The sequence below is a fragment of the Euleptes europaea genome, chromosome 7 (genome assembly GCF_029931775.1).
Source record: "Euleptes europaea isolate rEulEur1 chromosome 7, rEulEur1.hap1, whole genome shotgun sequence".
Taxonomy (NCBI): domain Eukaryota; kingdom Metazoa; phylum Chordata; class Lepidosauria; order Squamata; family Sphaerodactylidae; genus Euleptes; species Euleptes europaea.
Genome location: NC_079318.1, coordinates 33747104 through 33769131, shown reverse-complemented (window position 1 = coordinate 33769131; position 22028 = coordinate 33747104). Strand labels below are relative to the sequence as shown.

The following is a 22028-nucleotide window of genomic DNA, read 5'->3' as shown; positions in this document are numbered from 1 at the left end:
CCTACTTTTTTGTTCTATTTTATCATCCTTAATCAGTCTGTCTCTCCAGTCCTCTAGATAACAGTCCCAGCTATTCACCACCACAAACAAAATTTAATATAGATTTGTTATAACATAGCTCTGCAGAAACACATACAATTAAGCAGGTATCACCAAGCTTTCTGTAGTGACAGCTACTACTGAATAATAAGTATCCATAGCTCCCTCCCCACCCCCACACACCCTCCAGCACGTTACCAAGCTTTGTTCTATCTTAAAAACAGAACCTGGGCTAGGAAGAGTACCAGTAATGAAAACATCACCACAGCAGCAAAGAGGAAAATCCTATGAAATAAAAGGTTTTTTTTTTAAAGCCTATAGAAGATCTTTCCCTGGATCTTCTAGCAGATGCACAATCTACTGGTAGCTCAAAGGCAACCTGTTGGAGAACCCTGCTATTACTCCATTCCAGAGCCCCTTTTCTATTACTAGCAGCCAATTACTAGAATATTACCTGTCACAAACATATTTAAAATAGAAAAAATTAGTTTAATTTTCTGAAGGATTGCTGGTGTGTGTGCAGCAATAACATTCTGAAACTGTGTGCGCGTTCTTAAATAGCAACAAAATAAGTTTTCCCCCCTTACTGAAGTGGTTGAATAGTTTCTGTCAGCCACTAACAGAGTACACATATTCAGAGCTTAGATTATAGTATATTTACTAGCCTAAAGCAAACACAGGACCTGAGGCGATGAGTGAAGATAAATTTAAGGATTTGTATAAACATTTTCACACACTAGTAATGTTAATTTAATGTGTCCAAATAACTCTGCACTTTATTTCAAAATGTTTAGTGCACAGAAGGGAAACAAATATAGAGTGTCTTAACTTGATATGAATATTTTAAAGTAAAGTAATTCATATTCCTCCAGGTATTTTTAGTAGGAAAATATTGGAAGGACCGTGACATAAAGGGGAAAAAATCCATGAGCTCCAAAGCCCCAAGTAGTTTCTACAGAGTAGCCCTTTTCATTTTTGCTTCAATAGAAGTGGTGTACATAAAAGGAAGCATGCCCAGAGGTTCTCCCTCCACCAGCATTCTTGGTAGGTAGGAAAGCTCCTGGGTGTTTTGGAAATTTTAAGCCTACAGCAAATGTTGTTAATTGGAAAACTGCTCTGATTTGCTGATCGGAGAAACTGTTAGCTTCAGGTAAGCAAACCAATAGAAAATACTGCTCTCATATTTGCTGTTCTCACAGATATCTGTCCACCTTCAACTGATCTGGAATATGAAGCTAAAAGGTGACCTTCAGTCTTTAACTTATTGCCCTGCTGATTCAAAACTTTTCCCAAATACAGAAGTTCTTTCTTAGGGTAAATTATGATTTATTGCCGGCTTTTTAAATGTTAAGCTTTAAAAAGGCAAGATGGCAGTCCTCTCCAGCCACACTTTGCTTGTGTGGACATATGCAGTGTTCAAAAAGCAGGTCAGCTCCACATATGTGGTAGTCTCCCAATGGAGTGAATGGAGAAGTTACTATATGAAGGAACTGTGGTTGCTGTTTGAATCAACAATTATGTTTTAGGGTTAAAAGGTAGAGCAAGTATTGCAATACCTCTTTTGAATATCTTCCTGCTCTGTCACAATCAAAGAAAACCACCACGTAAAATATGATCATTGGCTTACAGTTTAGCTAGTTGCACGATAGCTTTAAAGGCAAATATGAAAAACTGTGAATGCCACTGAAGAAATCAAAACAGATACCCTTTCAAGTACAGAATATGCTCACAACATATGTGCTTATGTAGAGAGTAAAATAATTTTTCTGCCAGGAAACTTTATTTGATATTAATCAGAATGGCCTCCAGAACTAAGTATAATTTATGAACAACAATTAGGCAATTTAAGCAGCATACATTTACTATTGTATATAGCTTGATATTGATTAGGAAGCTAAATCCCCACTGGCTATAACAAACATAACATATTTTCCTCCTCTTCCTTTATCTGGGATCAAAGCAAAGACTCCTGCAGATCTTCTAAGATGCAGTAGGTATCTGTAAGTTTTGTCCTCCATAAATATGTCATTATATTCCATAATTGATCAAGTTTTATGTTTTACAGAAAATCCATTCTTTATGAGCTACGATTTAATCTTTTTACTATCCATTCTAAAATCGGCAAATTTTATAAGTAGAAACCACAAAGCTTTGATGAAATAATTTAACAAGTTTTATAATAAAGTTCTGAGACCATATATTAACTCTCACCTACATTGGTTTAAAAGTGCTGGATGTTTTGATGCTTTCCCTATGTAGCTGTTTCCCCCTAAGATTGTCCCCATTTACCTCACCCTGCAACAGGAGAAGGTACTGTTTTTGATCTGAATGACAACTCCACCCCCACCCCAATGTCTATCTATGAAGATGTTAGCATACTGGTAATCAAAGGGGGAGGGGAAGATGAGGGTTGTACTGAAAGTAAGCTGAGCCCCAGTGGTGCTGCCAGTGCCTCGGGAGTTCACTTCAGTGCTTTGGATGAAGAACCTCTGGTGTTTATCCCAGAAGTGGTCTTCTCCTGCCCTACTGTTACCAGGCATTGCCTTCCCAAATATGTGCTGTCTGCTCTGACTCCATCTTGGCTAAACTCACCTTGGCAGCCATTTTAGGAACTAGCAAATAGCATTTTAGGAACTTGCTTTGGAGACGGTGAAGTCAAGGCTCTCCTCAGGCTATGCTAACGAGCGGCCAAAAACTTGGGTGGGAGACTGGTTCACTGATGGGACATCTATGTACCTGCCCATTGCCATGGGGGCTTGCAAAGCCAGGCACCCCTCCACCTTGATCTGCCAACGTAATTTCATCGGCAAGGGCAAGTCTAGGTACTACCAAGCAGCCAGGAGGGCTTGGTGACTTTTTACTGGCCTTGCCTGAATGTCTCCTCCCAACTTGCCTCAGTCACGAGTGAAGCCACCACCTTGCCATCCCTTTTGTGCACCGTGCCAGGATGCCATCATACTTCGTTACCTTTCTGGGAAGCCCCCCACCCCACTCAATTAGTCAGGAAATCCACAGATTCTCATCCTGGATGCACCCTGAATTCCAACACATTACGATTATTTATTTAATATTCTTTTGTGCTGGTTTCTATAACTATTGTTCTACCAGCCAAAAATGTGCAGTACTCCTCTGCTGGCTTGGAGGCTGCCAACTTCAGTCTTCTTTCTTTGGAACCAGCAAACCTTCTCACTTGGGACCTTTGAAAGCTGTGCCTAAAGGCCCCCTACACTGAACCTCGGGATTATCACACACACTACCCAGCTCAGGAGACTGAGCTGTTCAGTCATTTCCTCCTAAAAACTCTCATTTCCCCTTCTTTAAATCCCTCTCTCTCCCACTCCTCCTCGTGGCCATTCTCTGGTGCAGAATTCTCTGGGTTAGTAGAAAGGCAGACCACGGACTTGAGATCTCTCCTGCCTTGGATGGGATTATACTCAATTTGAAAAGCAAGGGTCGCATTTTCGGAGTGTTACTTGGCACAGCAGTCACCTTAGAAAACCAGGTGGCGGCAGTGGTTTAGAGAGTGCATTTTGCCCAGCTTCAGCTGGTGCATCAGCTGTATCCATTCCTGAGTCAGTCAGATTTAGCCAGTGATCCATGCCTTAGTTACATCTAGACTGAATGATTGCAATGTGCTCTACTTGGGGCTACCCTTGCAGAATGGGCCAGGCACATTCCCCTGGGGAGGCTGTTCCATAAGTGTGGGGACGTCACCGAAACGGCCCTCTCTTGTGTGCTTTGATTGGTGAGACAGTCAGGAGGGTTTTTTCCTTCGATCTTAGTTCTCGAGCAGGAACATATGGGAGAAGATGGTCCTCCAGATACCCTGGTCCCAAGCCATGTAGGGTTTTTAGGTTCAAAACCAACACCTTGAATTTGGCTCAGGAGTGGATCAACAGCCGGTGTGATTGCTGTGGTATCACGGACATGCGCTTCTGGTAGCTGGCCCTGACCAGCAGTCTAGCTGCAACATTCTGCACTAGCCGCAGCCTCTGAACACTCTTCAGCAAAGTGCACTGCAATAGTCTAGTCTAGATGTAATTAAGGCATAGATCACTCTGGCTAGATCTGACCTCTGAGAGGTCTAGTATGAGGATGGTAACAGAGGCAATGAGCAATTTTCTGAGCAACTGAGCCCTAGTTGTCTACCATCAGCCTAGAAGCTAATAGAGCCCTCTCCCAAAGAGTAGTTCAGACACTGGTGGATCAGCTGCTCCTTGACTGCTTAAAAAAGAAAACGGAGGAAAGATGTGTGTGTATAGATATATATTTTACTTATAGGGGACTCTGCATTAGTCATCCATCCATCCATCCATCCATCCATCCATCCATCCATCCATCCATCCATCCATCCATCCATCCATCCATCCAAGAAGACTCTAATTAAAAAGCTCCTTATAAGCAAAAAGCCAGGGAAAATAAAAAAAATGTTTTAAAGCTCAGCAAGCATGACAACAAGCAAATTAATTTTCAAAAATAATTTGAAAATTAAGATACTTAATCTAACCCTACAACCTCAGGGAAGTTAGTGGCAGTGATGCTTTTAAAATGGAATGGTACAATGATAATCACTAATGTTACAATTTTCTGAAGAAGATGGAGTTTGCTAATTTAACTATCAGAGGATATATCAGTGAGTTAAATTTGTTAGTACACTATGAATAGATAGCAACATGATGAGAGCCATTCAATTTTGTTAGGAGCTTCCCTCCATTTTCAAACATAAAACAGGACAGCTACTAATTGATTAGAAGATTTTTGTGAAGACCAAACCAAATTAAGAAGATGGATAAATAGTTATTTAATATATCTTTCCTATCCTGCTACTAAGCTCACTGGAAGACTTGTGAATCTATCTTGGTCTTGCCTACCACATAGGGCGGGGATGTTACGAGGGCCAGATATGACATAAATGTCACTTGGTTGGGCCAGGCCATGCCTCACCAGCCCAGATCTACAGTGTGTGTATTGTGGGGGGGCTGCGTCAGCTGGCTCAGGGAAGCATAAGAGCTCTCAAGGGGCTGGATCCGTCCCATGGGCCTTACGTTTGACACTCCTGACACAGGGTTTTTATGAGAATAAAATAGTGAGAGGAGAACCACTATATACAACCCCAGGTTCCCTGGAGGAAAGGCATTATAAAAAGTGATTGATTAGTTACTTCACTAAACATTAGTTACATGTAAACATTATTTACATTGATTAATTAACATTTATAATATTTATAATATAATATATGCTTTTAATATAAGAGTACGTACAAGTATCCAGATGGACAGTACTTGTCACATACTATGGGCTTGCACTTCTTAGGTCGTGGTCGGCACTGACAGATCTTACAGTTGTGCTCATCTGTTTGGAACCCAAGGGAGCAATCCAAGGAACAACCTGACATGAGATCAGTACACAGCTCCTCTCCTGTGAAGAACACACAAAGCTTAGCAAAAACTGGTAATTGTCAGCGGAAAATGGAATACACTTGCAAGCAGAACACTTTTCTTCCCCATCACATTATGCCCTTACCTGATAATTGTCCAAATAACATGCTTATACATGTGCAAACAGTATTTCAAACAAATAATTACATATTTCATCTATTTAGGATCGTGTGTGTTAAGTGCCGTCAAGTCACTTCCCAATTATGGTGACCCTATGAATGAATGATCTCCAAAACATCCTATTGTTAACGTTTTGAAGGACATTGATTCATAGGATTGCCATTAGTTGGAAGCATCTTGACAGCATTTAACACACACACATAAAACATCCTATCATTAACAGCCTTGCTCAGGTCTTGCAAACTGAGGGTCGTGGCTTCCTTCATACAGTCAATCTATCTCATCTTGGGTCTTCCTCTTTTTCTGCTGCCTTCAACTTTTCCTGGCATGATTGTCTTTTCCAGCAAATCTTGCCTTCTCATAATGTGACCAAAGTACGACATCCCCCGTTTAGTCATTTTAGCTTATTTTGTCTTTTTGTCAAGTTCATGGTATCCGTAATACTCTCCTCCAACACATTTCAAATGAGTCAACTTTCTTCCTGTCAGCTTTCTTCATTGTCCAAGTTTCACACACATACATAGTTATGGGAATACTATAGTATGAATTATCTTGGTCACCAGCAACACATCCTTACACTTACAGTCCTTGTGCCAGACCAGATGTTGGTATCGGGTAAAGTGGCAAAAATTCTTTATGTTTTCCTGAAAGGTCTATGCCTATGCATTATGTATTGATGCGACCCGTTCTGATTGGTAGCTTAAAGTTTTTTTATGATGTCATCAAGATGTCTGAAGCCAATTTTCTTTACATTTCCTAATTTGAGCTATAACTCATGAACCAAGTGAGCAAGTTCAAATTTTAAAGCACTGTTGGAAAGCTAATAAATTTCCATACAAATATCTAATACCAATAATGCCTTCTTCCATTACTGTTTTTGTGAGATAAGGTATAAATAAAAGAAAAAGACAATTTCCCCCACATTTTTATACGTTTTACAGCATATAGCACTTTACCTAATCCAGATAGTCACCTGAAGTATATTAGATACTTGTAGCTTATTCTTTTGGTTTTCAAATGAGCCAGAGCATGAAGAAAATCATTTGATATGCCACAGTTAGGTACATGAGAACAGATCCACATTTTATGTCATTTTTATCCAATGCAACTAGATAATAGAATCATAAGGGGCCATACAGGCCATCTAGTCCAATCCCCTGCTCAATTCAGGATCCTCCTAAAGCATCCCTGACAAGTGTTTGTCCAACCACTACTTGAAGACTGCCAGTGAGGGGGAGCTCACCACCTCCCTTGGCAGCCCATTCCACTGCTGAACTGCTCTTATTAAAAAAAATTTTTTTAAGTAACTTTGTGTTGCTGCAAAGCAATATCTTTTAATTTTGTGAGTTCAGCAATTGTTCAATATGCATGTTTTATTTACAAATCTTACAGTATCTTTTCACAACTAATGTAATATTTTCCCAACCTTTTAAAATGTTTATTATTACTGAAATCATCTTCTGAGTCCTCAAATTCAACTGCGAAGTCCACATCTTTCCCCCCTTAGTTGCTACACGCCTGTAATTTGTATGCAGCATTGCAAGTAAGTCTACATGGCAACCATGAGCAGTTTGGCAGTTGACAGGAAGTTAAACACTTGTATGGTAACTACTCCAGAACTGCAACTGGTGATTCATGCACCCAATAAATGGCATGATTGCCACCTCTGTCTTTCAACCATCCATAATCTTTTGGGGCTGATTTTCTTCTGAAATTCTCTTGTATGCTCCAGTAAGCAACGTAAATTTGCAATATGATCTCTAGTACCATCCTTTGATGAATCCAGAATTTAGGACTGCCACCATCAATTCGTGCAATTTATTTGCTCAGAATGCTCATCCTGATAAAGAATTAGTTTAATTACACACAACTTTCCCATGCACTCTGAATAACTCTGTATTTGAATAGTACAAGTAGGGGGGACACACACACCCATGCCATTTGGCCAGCCAGCCTGTCGGTCTGCAGTGCCACAGCCCAGACGGCAGCTCCCTACCCAATGGCTTGCAGCACTACACTGCCTGCAATGCCAGTGGTGTAGGAGAGGGAGGTGGCTTCCACTCCTCCCTTGTCCAAATGATGGCCGGGATCGTCACAAAATCCTGGTCTGTTCCTAAAAACTTTTTTAAAAAAATATTTTTAATTTTTTTCTAGAAAGCTGGGAGTTCCAAAGGGTTCTTTTACAAAATGTCTCCTCTCTTTTACCTAGACCCATTCTATCTGCAGAGGGGCAGGTTCAGAATTAGACACAGGATATGTTTAGAGTGGAAGTGGAATAAACTAAAACACACATAACACTCTGTACTTATGAAGGAGCATCTCTAAATTTAAATATTTTGTTTAAATTGTTACATGACGAAAGGATTAACATAAGCTGAAAACTAAAGTAAGTGTTTAAAGACCACTGGAAAGGATCAGCAGAATTCATTTCTATAGCTAATTTGTTTCCCTCCCTAGAAATAATAAAGGCTATAGTCCAAAGATAACAGTTAGTTTTAAGGGAACTGTTAGTTTGTGATTGAAGTTTGTTGGACATCTTCTCTGCTGAAGCTGCTACCCACAAAAAGCCAAACCGCTGTTCAGCTTAAAAAGCAGTTTGCCTTTCAGATCTAGGACTTGTTACAGACAGCTGCATGTGAATCAAGAGATCACACATAAATGGCCTTCTTGTATTGTAGCTTAGGAAATGAAGGAACTTGCCTATAGTTACACCAATTAGGCTAATTACTAGTTACTGGTGAAATCAGCAGGAGTTCCATGTAATGCATTTGAACTGGACGACAGAGCCCTGCAACTACGAAATGTCTGTATAACTATTACCTCAAAGAATCTTACACTGCCCAGTTTTTAAAGATAGCTACTGAGAAGTTTACATAGGAACATTACCTTTAAAAAGTACAATAGGCAGAAGAAGAATAAAGTAGATACTGATCTATAATGTGACCAATGCCATGGAAACTTTATGGTTGATAGAAAATTAGTAGTAACTTTTGACAATGGCACAAGCCCCAAACATACTAACATTTATAGATAAAGCTAACATACAAAGTAGGGATCAGTCATATGGGGAAGATTAAGGTACAGCGATCAAGACAAAATAAGTCAACAGGTGAAAATGAAAAGATCCCGAAAATGGTACGGAGGAACGGCAAGAACAACACACAACAAGTATAGAGAAGTCAGACAAACACAATATTGTGAACCCTCCTGAGAAGAACAAAATTTAGGAAGGTCTCCCTCATCAAGTGAGTCAACTGAATTCATAAACTACAAAGAGCTTCACATTCTCTGCTCATTAAGAGCAATGCTGAACAACCATATACGGGATTTTTATTGTTCATGGGCATAGACAAGTTACTAGTTTTGCGTTAGTAAATTAGGATCACATGCATATTTACTTATTGGATAGTTCAAATGTTCACAAGCCAAACTGTTTATAAAGTTATACTGGTATGTAAATATATGTTTTGAGCTGCCCCGAAACATAGTCCACCAACATTCCTGCAACTGTTTTAAAAAAAAAATAATTTACTATACTGCCCTTAGTAATAATATACTTAGAAATGTAAGATTTTCTCAAAAGAATACTGTTCTTCAGAAAGTTATCTTTATTGTATAATACAAAATTAATTGTATTACATTTTATTATCTTGTGCATGCTATGAAAATACTGGGAACCAAAACTGTGAAATACTGATATTTCTTTGAAACAGACAATTCAAGATGATTTGAATACTTACTCGTTTTGCATTGACAGATGCGACAACCATTCTGGTCAACTCTGAAGTTGTAGACACAGTCTTTCTCAGTTAACGTGCAGTTCATGAGAGGATAACATGTGGGAGGACCTATCGTGATATAAGTTGGTTCTAAGGAAAAAAGGAATAATTTGTTATAAAATGTTAAAAAGTGTTAAGATCTGAAAAAATGTTTTTATAGAACTGCCTGATATTCAGAGATGGAATATCACATCCCCAGGTGACCAGGCAAAATTAACGACACTCACAGTACCACTGCCATGCTAGCCACCTGTTCTGGGCATGCTACTTGATGTGTTGTCTTCTGTTATTTCTTATCACCTGCTCATAAGACATTTGTTTGATACTGAGGATTTGGGTTTGCCCTTGCCATAACATGGCTCAAGGTGCTAGCTGATACTGGGCTGCCACCCGAAGAACTCCAAAATGAGAAAAGAAACTTAAGACTGTAAAGAAAATGAAGTTTTATGTCCAAAACATTGCTAGTACTTTATTTGAACATAAACCAGTACTGAAGCTGCATTTTGCAGTTATGGTGTGCTTCTTCTTTTTCAAGAGCACTTCTGCAATAAATAGGCAAACAACAACTATCAAACTTAATGCTTGGATGTTTCCCTTGTGATTGGTGACAGAGAGAACAGCATTATATGTCATGTTTGTTGCTGAGGCCTAGTAGGCATTGTTTGTGGTCATCCTAGGGGATTTCTGACCCACAAGACCCACATTTCTTAAAGAGCTTTTTGTGCCATTCTGTAGGCTGCATGCCCTAGATAGGTCAATGAAGACAGGCTTATCAGAGGCGGTTGCTGGAAAAAAAAGAAAAGAATGGAGCTTCTGTGAACAGACCTCTCTCAATGGCAGCAGAGAGAACGGAGGGAAGGGTGCTTCAGCCTCTCTGTATCACACTGCAAAAGGTTGGAAACAGAGTGGGGGGAGGTGGACAGAGTCCCTCTAGGTGTTTTGAGCTTCAAAAAATCCTCTCTCCAGCAGGCCTGCACATGTGCAGTACCCATGTGGGACTGAACAGGTACCAGAATGATGAGCCTAACATTTTTCAGGCTTGCACTCTTACATCAGACTCATTTCATCAGGCTTGCACTCTTACATCAGACTCATACCCTACACTGAACTTAATAAGACCTCTCTTGTTCAAGGATACAGAGAATCGTTAATTTCATTTTTAAAAGTTAGGCCACCTCTCCCTATCATCATTTATTGATAATGGTTTTCACAAGCATATCTACATACTCCAAATACCTGAACTGAAAATCTTAATTGGAACTCAAGTACCAACAGCCAAGAAGTAATTTTTTTAGCCTAGCACAGCACATTGAGAGTGCAGGATTGTATCTACTTGCTCTGCCCATTGGATACATTTATCTTGCCTGTAGGCTCCTGAATGTCTATGACTGAGATGTTACATTTACACATATTTGTGAATATTCATATTCACACAACTGTTTCCCAGTTTTTATGTGGATTAACAACTGTGTTCGTGCCTACATGCATTACAGATTTAAAATTTCCAGATAATTTGCAACTGGGGGAAAACACACATACACACACTTCTGCTTCCCCCCCCCAACAGAAAAATCAGTAAGGCTAAGGGAGGGGGACATACACAGTACCTTCCTTATATATAGACTTTGTTTGCTCCTTTAAGAATCTAAAACTTATTGTGTACAACTCAGTGAACAAATACAATTGTGCTATTTGGTCTATTTGTGAAATGTTTACGCAACAGTTACAAACATACCTAGCCTTAAAAATAGAGCAGCAGTGTGCTGCACCCTAAGTCACCTAAGATTGTCTTATTTATTTTATCAACCTTATAATCTGCTCTACCCCAGCAAGCTGGGCTCAGAGCAGTTTATACAATCTACAAACATGTAGTAGAACAATAAAATCACATCGAATAGTGCATTAAAACAGCCCTAAACAGATTAAAATTATAATTCCAATTCCTGATGGCACATAGGGTTACAATATAAAGGCCTGCAGGCAGTATATATAATGTGGCCTGCAGGCAGTTATTCGGCAGCGGCAGGTAAAGTAGGGAGGCCAGCAGTTATAGTACAAACCGTAGCTGGCCTCAACCATAGGCCTGGTGGAACAGTTCTCAATTCCATAAGGTCCCTCAGGGTCCTGGTCTCATCAGAAAGACTGTTCCACCAGGCCGGGGCTAGAGCAGAAAAAGAAGAAGAGTTGGTTTGTTATATGCCAATTTTCTCTGCCACTTAAGGGAGACTCAAACCAGCTTACAATCACCGTCCCTTCCCTCCCCACAACAGACACCCTGTGAGGTAGGAGGGGCTGAGAGAGCTCTAAAGACCTGTAACTTGCCCAAGGTCACCCAGCTGGCTTCGTGTGTAGGAGTGGGGAAACAAATCCAGTTCACCAGATTAGCCTCCACCGCTCATGTGGAGGAGTGGGGAATCAAACCCGGTTCTCCAGATTAGACTCCAATGCCCCAAACACTGCTCTTAACCATGACACCATGCTGGCTCCCTGGCCGAGGCCAATCGGATACTCCTCGGGCTGGGGACCACCAGTAAGTTGGTATTAGATGATCTTAGCCTTCTCTGGGGAACATACCAGGACATATAATATATAATATAATAATGTCTTAGTCTCTGACATTTCGGAAAATAAAAAAGTGTATTTTTGTATCTGTGTATCTGGATACCAAGTAAAACTTTGTAACACTGATCTCTTCTGCAGTCTGCCATCACATACAGTCACTATCAGTAAAAAAGCTACATCGTTCAAAATACTACCATTGCTCATCTCTCTTTCTAATCAGAATCAGCTCCTGAAATGGCGGTAGCTACTGATACAAAGCTTCCATTTTTATCTCAATGAATTTCAGAGAACTAAAGATTAGCATGGGTTGAAATTTTTTAACTTTTTTTTTTTTTATTTTGGTGTTTAAAACATAGACCAAATATTTCAACAGAAGATGAAGGAATGTGGTTAAAGGATTTGAGAGTTCTACGTGTCTGTACAGTACCTGGGAGTTATAATAATAACTGATTATCTTACACGGTTATTGTGAAATATTTGAGGTAGTAAATGGTCGGTAAAAATATTGAGGTTTCTCTATCTTAACCTCAATACATATATACATTTATCTAAATTAGAGCCTTTTCTTATCAAATTCATTTCAGAACACATCACCTCAAAAGCAACATAAAATCATTTCACATGGAGTATTATTTGCAAGGCAATTTAAGCCATTTCACACTTACAATTGTGTACTCATCATACATATCTGAATATAAAATACATGCACATACTGTGTATTTGTTTGTCTGTATGTGCTGGGGAGTTTAAGCCTTCCCTCATCTTGGGCAAGTGTCCTGACCCAAAATGGCTCCACAGAGCTGTCTTTTGCTCTGTTGGGGCGAGCATCCTGCTGCATCAGAACAAACAGCAGCTCTTCAGGGACGTTTCAGGTCAGGAAAATATCAGGGAAGGGAGTCTATTTGAATTCTAGGAAAAGGTGGGTGAACATATTAATCTGAACCTAGGAACTGTGTGAAGAGGTCTTTCAAAGTGCCAGTATTAGGATACATCCAACAAGTTGGAGTTTAGAGAGGGGGAAAAAAGAACAGAAGATGAAATGTAAGAAATACCGTATATACCCGTGTATAAGCCGACCCGCGTATAAGCCGAGGTGCCTAATTTCTCCCCCCAAATGGGGAAAAATTAGGCACCCGCGTATAAGCCGAGGGTCGGCTTATAACCCCTCCCCCCCCGCAGGCTTACCTCAATCCAGGTGCGCAGGCCGGCGCCGGCCGGCAGGGTCCTCGCTGTGCCCGGCAGGGGCGGCGCCGGGGCCTCCAGAGGCCTCTGGAGGCCCTTCCAGGCCGGCGCCGGCCGGCAGCAGCCTCGCTGCGCCCGGCAGGGGCGGCGCCGGGGCCTCCAGAGGCCTCTGGAGGCCCTTCCAGGCCGGCGCCGGCCGGCACCAGGCTCGCTCCGCCCGGCAGGGGCGGCGCCGGGGCCTCCAGAGGCCTCTGGAGGCCCTTCCAGGGCACTCCTGGCCGGGGGAAGCCACGCGGGCACGGCAACAATGGCGGCGGAGGCGGCGATGGCGGCGGCGGTAAGTTCCCCCCTCCCTCCTCCCTCCCTCCCCCCTCCCCTACCGTATTGACCCGCGTATAAGCCGAGGCCGGCTTTTTCAGCCCTTTTTTTGAGCTGAAAAACTCGGCTTATACGCGAGTATATACGGTATAGTGGAAATGGAAGACTATAAAAATATAATGAAAATATTAATTCAGGAACCAGATACTTGAATGTTACAAGTGTCTGGATATGTTCTCCAAGGTTAAAACATAAACAATAGTACACTGCCACTTTTAAGTAATCCTTAGGGCCAGTTATTTCCATTCATAGTGATTCCGTGGAAGAGTGTCTTCTCCTAATGTTTTCTAGCTTATTTGACTCTTTGATATACTGAGCAACGCTGCCCCAACACATCCTTCATTGTCCTGTCTACAGAGTTCATATCCAGGGATAACAGCATCCCACTGATTTTCCCTATTTCACCAGGTTTCTGAAATTCCCACTATATTTACATGGTTATTTAGCATCAAGCACTCCAGCTCCTTGATCTTGGCTCAGAGACTTCTAGCACTGCATACAGGTATCTGTACCTTGATCCTCGCCTCCCTCAGCCCTCAGGTCTCCTCACATGGCCCTCCTTTATTGCCCTACTCTCATTTTCAAGTGCTAGTCCTCTCCCAATGATTTAGCACACCATCCCTTTGGGATGAGTAGTTCCTACCATTCCTATCTGGAGGCTCTGTAGCTCCTGTCAGCTTCCCACCAGAAGTTAGGATAAAAGTTGCTCTGCCACCTTTTTGATTTTAAGAGCAAGCTGCCTGGTTTTCTTTTGGTTCAAGTGAAGCCCATCTCTTTTGAACAGGTTCAGCTTGTCCCCAAAGGTTCCTCAGTGCCTAACAAATCTAAACTCTTCCTTTTAGCACCACTTTCTCATTCATGCATTGAGACTCCTAATCTGTGCCTCTCTAGCTAGCCCTGCACATGGAATTGGTAGCAATTCTAAGAACAGTACCTTGTAGGTCCTGACCTATAGCCTACTGCCTACTAACCTAAATGTATTTTTCAGGACCACATAACTGCATTTCCCAATGTAATCCGTGCCAACATGCATCATGACTTCTGACTCCTCCCCCATATTAGCAATCAGTCTATCTAGACAGCACTTGATGTCCGCAACCTTTACACCTGGCAGGCAAGTCACCATGCAGTCAAAATGCCTGTTACAGTCTTCACTCTCTATACTCCTAATTTCCCACTACCAAAAGCCCACTACCCCCCAACCTTGGAGGGGTATCCTTGGTATGACAGGATACTGGTTTGTCATGCAAGGAAGGGGCCCCTTTTAAGGGATTATTTCTGTCCTCCTCAGTCTGACGGCCTCCAACCTTGAGACCCCCACTCTCCACAACAGCAGAACAGGAGTGGGATGATTCAGCTGGGGCTTTCTATGTAATGAAGTGAGGCTTTCTGAACTGAGGGTATCATATTCTGAACAACCTGAACTCCCCCCTTCCGTTTAGCTCTTCTGCTAATTTGATTTTATCTTTGCTGAGTGTATGGAGATCTGAATCTGTGGTTCATAATCAGATTCAGAATCTTTAGAGAAGACCTTTCATAGATAACCTTGAAAGGGCAGTGTGGAGGAGACAGGGGAGAGTGAAGAAATTGGAATGCAAAAACACTTAAGAACATACGAAATGCCATGCTGGATCAGACCAGTAGTACATCTAGTCTAGCATTCTGTCTCACACAGTGGCCAAGCAGTTCTTCTGGAAGTCCAACAACAGGCCATAGAGGACGAGGCTGTTCACTGGTGTTGCCTCCTGGCACCGATATTCAAAGATTTACTGCCTCTGAACGTCACCATGGACAGTAGCCAATGATAGACCGCTCCTCCATGAATCGGTCTAATCCCCTTTAAGGCTGTTTATGCCTGTGGCCATCACTACCTTTGCCAGTGAATTCCACATTTTAATCACTCTCTGAGGAAAGAAAGATTTATTTCTGTCCATTCTGAATCTACTGCCCATCAACTTCACTAGACGCCTTCAAGTTCTAGTACTTTGGGAGTGGCAGAAAAGTTCTCTTTGTCAACTCTCTCCACCCCATGCACAATTTATAAACCTCTATCATGTTTCCCCTTAGTCATCTGTTTCCTAAACTGAAATGTCCCACTCTTCAGCCTTTCTTCATGGGGAAGGTGCTCTAACCCTCCATCTTGGATGCCCTCTTCTGTACTTTTCGCCGCTCTGCGATGTCCTTTTTGAGATACTGTGAACAGAACTGCACACACTATTCCAAATGAGGCCACACCCTAGATCTATACAGGGGCATTATAATATCGGCCATTTTATAGTCAGCAGCCATCAACATCGAGGCAAAACCCTCCATCAGCAAAAAGATTATGACTCGCTGAAGGATCAGATGATGGTTAGTATTTTTAGCAATAAAATATTTTAAATTAAGTATGTACATTTTTTTAGACAATGCTATCGCACAATTAATAGACTACAGTATAGCATTAACATAATTTTTATATGCATTGGGAAACAAAAAAAGTCATGTACTCGCTTTATCGTGCTATTCATTTTATTGTGGTAGTCTGGAGCTGAACTCGCAATATCTCCGAGGTATGCCTGTACTTGATGACTGGGGAAGGCACTGGCAAACCACCCCCATAAACAAAGTCTGCCTAGTAAATGTTGGGATGTGACGTTGCCCCATGGGTCAGGAATGAGCCGGTGCTTGAACAGGGGACCTTTACCTTTATGCCTGTACTTCAAGAAACAAATACTGCTCCTTGAACTCCATACAAGCTATAGCCTCTTGCCCCAATTCAGTTTAGGAGATCTGCGTAAAGAAGCAGGATTCCTCAGACACATGTCTTGCCAGAAATAGAAACTGGATGAAGGCACAGTGGAATACTAAATTGTGGGAGTTGTATACCCCAGTGATGTGGGGTGGAACATTTTCCAACGCTATACTTTTACTTCTCTATGGAAAATTGTCTGCTCTACACTCATAAATATAAGTGTCCTTATCGACAGTTGTCAGGGCTGTGTGCTGCAAATCAATCATGTTAGACAGACTAACTGGGGGACATGAAGCACAAACCCCAGTGCTTGTACATGGTACAGGCTTTTACTATTGGAGTTCTTTTACTAACCTTATTTAAATTTTGCTAACCTTATTTAAATATTTAAATAATTTATTAAAATTTGAACTGGAATCTCCCCCCGCCAAAACCAACATCATTGTGAATATCTGTTCACATATTTCAATATGATGATCATTCAAATATACAACCTACTATTAGAAGCATGTCTAGGGCGGTGGCCATATTCTTATAGATTATGTCAAAATTGAACTAATATGTAGATATTCTAATATGTTTTGCATTCACCTGAAAGGAGATCAACAAAGTGAATACAACTTTTTATGCAAGGTATTAATGATAACTGCAATACCCTGTTTCACTGAAACTGTATTAGACTAGGAAAAGTCTAAATCTATGCTGAAAGAAACCTGGAACATATTTGAAAACATGTTTAATTTATTCTCTATTACTATCTTATTCGCTATTACTATCTGCAACCTTTAAAAATTACAATTGGTTATAGTTTATGTACTCCTGATAGTTTTTCTTGAAAGGTAACAGAACTACTTTAATGGAAGGAATAAAAAGTAACTGGTAATCCCCCACGTGTTGAATGTTTGAAATTCTTTGATAATCCCATGTAGATTTCAGTACTATACATCCCAATTTTTTCAGTATAAGCCTGGCCACCTTCTCCAATCTCTAAAGGTAAACCCCAAGATAGAGCAATTTTAAATGCATGCCTGACTCTCAATAAGCTGCAAAAGGGGTCAAAAGAAATCATTTCACCCCACCCCCCACAAAAATGCAGCTTCAAAAGGGGCGGAGGGGGGACCAGCTTTTTTCATGTCAGTGAACAAGACTCAACAAATAAAGCTAGTTCAGCTACTGCCAGGCTTCTGGCTATTTGAATAGAAAGACAGTTAAGCTTGAAAAAGCACAGAGTCATGTGATCTAGGTTAGCCTTTCACTGATGCTCTTGACATACTGCAGAAGAAAGACTGAGTGCACAAATGAGGAGACAATGGATGGGAAAATAGTGCTGCATGTCTGTATGTTTAACAATTATTATAGACAGTAGAAAGTAAAAACACAGAAAAAAGAAAGGACAGAAATAGTAAATGGGACTGTTAGTAATTACAGATTATAATAGCATACAAAAGGTATGAAGACACTGCTGTAAATTCAGTTACAACAGCTTCCAGGTGACTATTAAAACAGTTTATTTTCACATGGTCCCTGTATTTCTTGTTTAAGACTTTTCATTTATCGTCTTGACTTAAAAGATGTTTAAACCATCAATCTGTGTTCTGGTTTACAGAACATCTGTGGCCAAAGTCTCTAATAATCTAGAGTCTCCAAGAAAATAATGCTCCCATTCTACATTTCAAAAATTATAACTACGGTAAATTATTTTCAAGTTCACTTTTCAGAGAGTAAGATTAAAGCCAGCACTTTCAATTCAGCTTGGAAAACAAACTGGCAGCCCAAGTAGATGGTTCAAGACCTCAGTAATGTGGCAAAATATACTTGTTTCAGTCAGCAACCAATTAACTGCATTTTGCACTAACTGTACATAGAGAAGATTATTAAAGTACTGCTGATTTAGCCACATGGATCCATGTGGCTAAATCAGCAGTATTTAGGAGGGGATGCAATAGACAGACCCCTCTCAAACCACAGACAATAGCAGCCACTGGCAGTTTCCATTACAATTTCGAAGCTGAGGTGGTATGTGATGCTAGTTCTACCAGCAGCTATCCTTTACTGGCCTTTACTTAGAAAATATTACCCATTAAGGAAGTTTCTTGCTGTCTCTGGAGAAATGTCTCTTCCAAACAAAGGATGAAACTGGTTGGGTAAATTGTATTTTTTAAAAATATTTATATGCCTGTCTTCTCCTGAGAATCTCAGGACCCAAGGTAACAACAAAATAAAAACAATTTGATAAAACAAACATTTAAACAATATATTTAAAAATAAACCCATCTAAAAACACCCTCTGTCCCCACCAGCAAGGTTTTCCTCTTTACCCCTAAAGCTCTTTAGAATAACTCTGTTTTGAAGTCACCAGAAAGACAGGAGAAGCCTGTCCCCTAACCCCTTCTTGCAGGCTTCCAGAGGTTTGGGGCAGCCACTAAAAAAACTCAAGCCCAATACTGGACATACCCTAGAAAAAACATAATACAAGTACAACCTTATATTTCTTTAAACAATTTTTAGTTCACTTGAAACCTAAAATGGGCCAATGGGCCATGTGTGTGTGTAAAGTGCCGTCAAGTCGCAGACTTATGGCAACCCCTTTTGGGGTTTTCATGGCAAGAGACTAACAGAGGTGGTTTGCCAGTGCCTTCCTCTGCACAGCAACCTCGGTATTCCTTGGTGGTCTCCCATCCAAATACTAACCAGGGCTGACCCTGCTTAGCTTCTGAGATCTGATGAGATCAGGCTAGCCTGGGCCATCCAGGTCAAGGCCAATAAGCCATAGACAATGATATATAGTCTGCATGTAGGCCAACTGATATATAATTTTTTAACCAGAATTATGACACAGTTTCAATTTATTAGCTCTCCTCTTTCAAATTTTAAACAATACATTTAGTTAAAAGTTTAAAAATGCAAAGAATATTGCACTAACATTATAGTTCCTTGCTTCAAATAAATTTGCCTACATTACCCGGATTATATTATGTCACAAGAAAAGAGACGGCATTAACAAGGTGCCACCTCTAATTACTCTAGACACACACTTAGGCACTTCAAACCACTTCTACTCTCATTACTTTCAATTAAATAGAATTTGGTTAAAACAATTTGATAATGTTAAGTACTCTGTTTTCTATACTGCGGAGTGCTTGATTAACTAATTGTAACCTGTCTACATTGCCCTATAATTGTTTATTATGGCACTGAAAAGCAATTAAGATCTGGTAGTCTATAAAAGTTTTTAAGATTGCTAAGAGACCAGTGTACGTGCTTTACATTACAAAATAGCAAAGAATGTCCAGAAGAAGAAACTTCGCAAATAATTTATTTAGAAAATGTATATGATACCTCTGCAGAGAACACTGAAAGTAACAACCAAGTGATTGACAGGAAAATGTTTTCTACTGTCTTGCTTCCATAAAGAATTATTGACAGAGGGGGTAGATTTACCATTAAGTCACCTGAGAGGAGAGAAGGTAGGCGAGGGTTTTCTCATTTTACTCATTTATCTTAAGGGTATCTGACGAAGAGAGCTTTGACTCTCAAAAGCTTATACCCTCAAAATCTTGTTGGTCTCTAAGGCGCTACTGGACTCAAATCTAGTTGTACATTTAACTCAGTAAATGGGGAAAAGACTGAAAAGACAATCATGCTAGGAAAAGTTGAAGGCAGCAGGAAAAGAGGAAGACCCAACAAGAGATGGATAACTCTACAAAGGAAGCCACGGCCCTCAGCTTGCAAGACCTGAGCAAGGCTGTTAAAGATAGGATGTTTTGGAGGACATTGATTCATAAGGTCGCCATGAGTCAGAAGCAACTTGACGGCACTTCACACACACACACATGGGAAAACCAAACTTTTGCTTCCAAAAACATTCATATCAGTTCCTGGAAAAATACTCTTTAAATTGCAACAAAAAACCTAAAAAAGAAAAAAGAGCTGACAGGTGCACACAACTTAACCAAAAGCAAGGCGAGATATGAACAAGTGAATATCTGAAAGCCAGTATAAGAATAACCCTGGAAAATCTTCACCTCAAACTAGTGGAAGAGTGTGCAAACATGAGTATGAGGATCCAGGGGGTTTGTGAATGCTTGGTCCTCCCTGTCCATCTCCATAGTTCCAGCGAAGATGCCAGGGTTGCCAAAGGCCTCAGTTGCAGACAGGGGAGGGGTTTAACTCTACCTTGTTCCTCACTTGGGAAAAGAGGAGGGAGGAACAAGGCACAGTTAACCCCCTCCCCTCTCTGCATCCCATCCCGTCCGCACCCTGGAGAAGACTCACAGCCTCCACTTTGGCCAGCTGTTGGGCCCCTTATATGGGCCAGGTTTAACTGTGTGCAATCTCAACTGCCTTCCCTAATCTCCCATGCCTGTTCCCCAGTTGCCTGATGGACTAGCCAGCTGGCAGCTCCGTAAAGTGGCTGCTCAGTGCTGTACAGGAGCTACAAACTGCTAGGCCTGTAAACACTGGTCCCCTTGCTGCTGGGGCGGCCATAGGAGCTGCTGGCAGCCTGGAGATGGGGTGGGGGTCATGGCAACATGCCATGGCCTGGGTAAGTCTGGGAGAAGGTCTGGCCCTGGACAATGTGCCTTGCTCCCCCATCTTGGGGGGGGGGTCTGCGGTTAATTTCCCACAATGCTTAATTAACATACCATACTGCACTGTTAAATCCCACAACTGGTTTTCAGTGGCTCCCTCGGTAAGTATTTAACTTGCCCTCTTGGTTCATCTTTTATTCTCAGATAAATGCGGGTGCACGGACAGCTTCCTCCTAGAGTCACTTGGAATGAAAATTCACAGGTAAGTAGCAACGTATCCCAGCAGATGTGAGATGAAATTGAGAGCATGAGGTTTGCATGCCAACCTGGTAATATATCCATAGAGCCCTGACACCCATTTAAAAACTGATATTTGAATTAACAAGATCATAATGCAGACAGTGGGAAATACTCGACTCCTACATCCCTCTATGGGGTAAACCTTATTTGCCTGGCACTGGTGAGAAAAGCTTTCCCCTTGCACAAGCAATAGAATTAACCAGTCTTAATCTAGAAAGACAGAAATGACTATATATAATCAGGAAGTAAGGATGCTCTCAAAAACTGAAAGATTGGAATGACTTGTAAAATTAATGTAGGAATACAATCTCAGTAAGCGAAGAATGGCTCTCTCTATCCTATTCTTATAATTCTGGAGTATGACCACACCTCATCAGATGATGATTTAAAATTATCTTTCTTACTATTCACTGCAATGTTATAAAAATACATTCAAATTACCAGGAGGGAGAAACAACAATATTTAGTTGATTAACCAAACAAATTGTGTGCTACATTCCTCAAAAGCCTGTTTACTCCTTAATGAACTTTTTAAACTTACATGTTCTTGTTGGAATATGTCTGTGTTCCCCCCCCCCCCAAAAAAAAAAAGAAAAGAAAAAAGTTAAATGTTGCCTCCTGAGCTGAGAATGTGCATTTACTTAAGCTTCCTGGAAAAACATTCATATCATTCCAAGGGTGACTAAATGTTTTCCAACCACATAGTTAGCATTCCAGACAGCTTTTCTTTCCCCTGAGTTCATTACATGAAAAATACCAGTTCCAAGTTCAGTGCTAGAGAGTTTCCTTCCTGGTGCCCAAATTCCTAATGCAGAAATAACAAATCACCCTAATGAAGTGTTTTACTGGTTGTATTACTTGGCTTTATCCTTTAATTAAAACTTTGCAGAAAGAGTAAAAGCAAAGACTTTGTAAAAGATAGGCTATTTTAAAACATTACTGTAGCAAATACCCAGGCATGCAA

The 22028-nt window shown here is 40.8% G+C and overlaps 1 protein-coding gene across 2 annotated transcripts in view; it reads right to left on the bottom strand.

Moving 5' to 3' along the window:
* CRIM1 (cysteine rich transmembrane BMP regulator 1) overlaps positions 1-22028 on the bottom strand; it is a 171759-nt gene that overhangs the window by 17767 nt on the left and 131964 nt on the right. For both annotated transcript variants that reach the window (XM_056852506.1, XM_056852507.1), the window contains 2 exons: positions 9338-9466; positions 5301-5457 (listed from right to left, as the gene is read on the bottom strand). In XM_056852506.1, coding sequence (XP_056708484.1) covers positions 5301-5457; positions 9338-9466 — 286 coding nt within the window. The remainder of the gene's footprint in view (positions 1-5300; positions 5458-9337; positions 9467-22028) is intronic.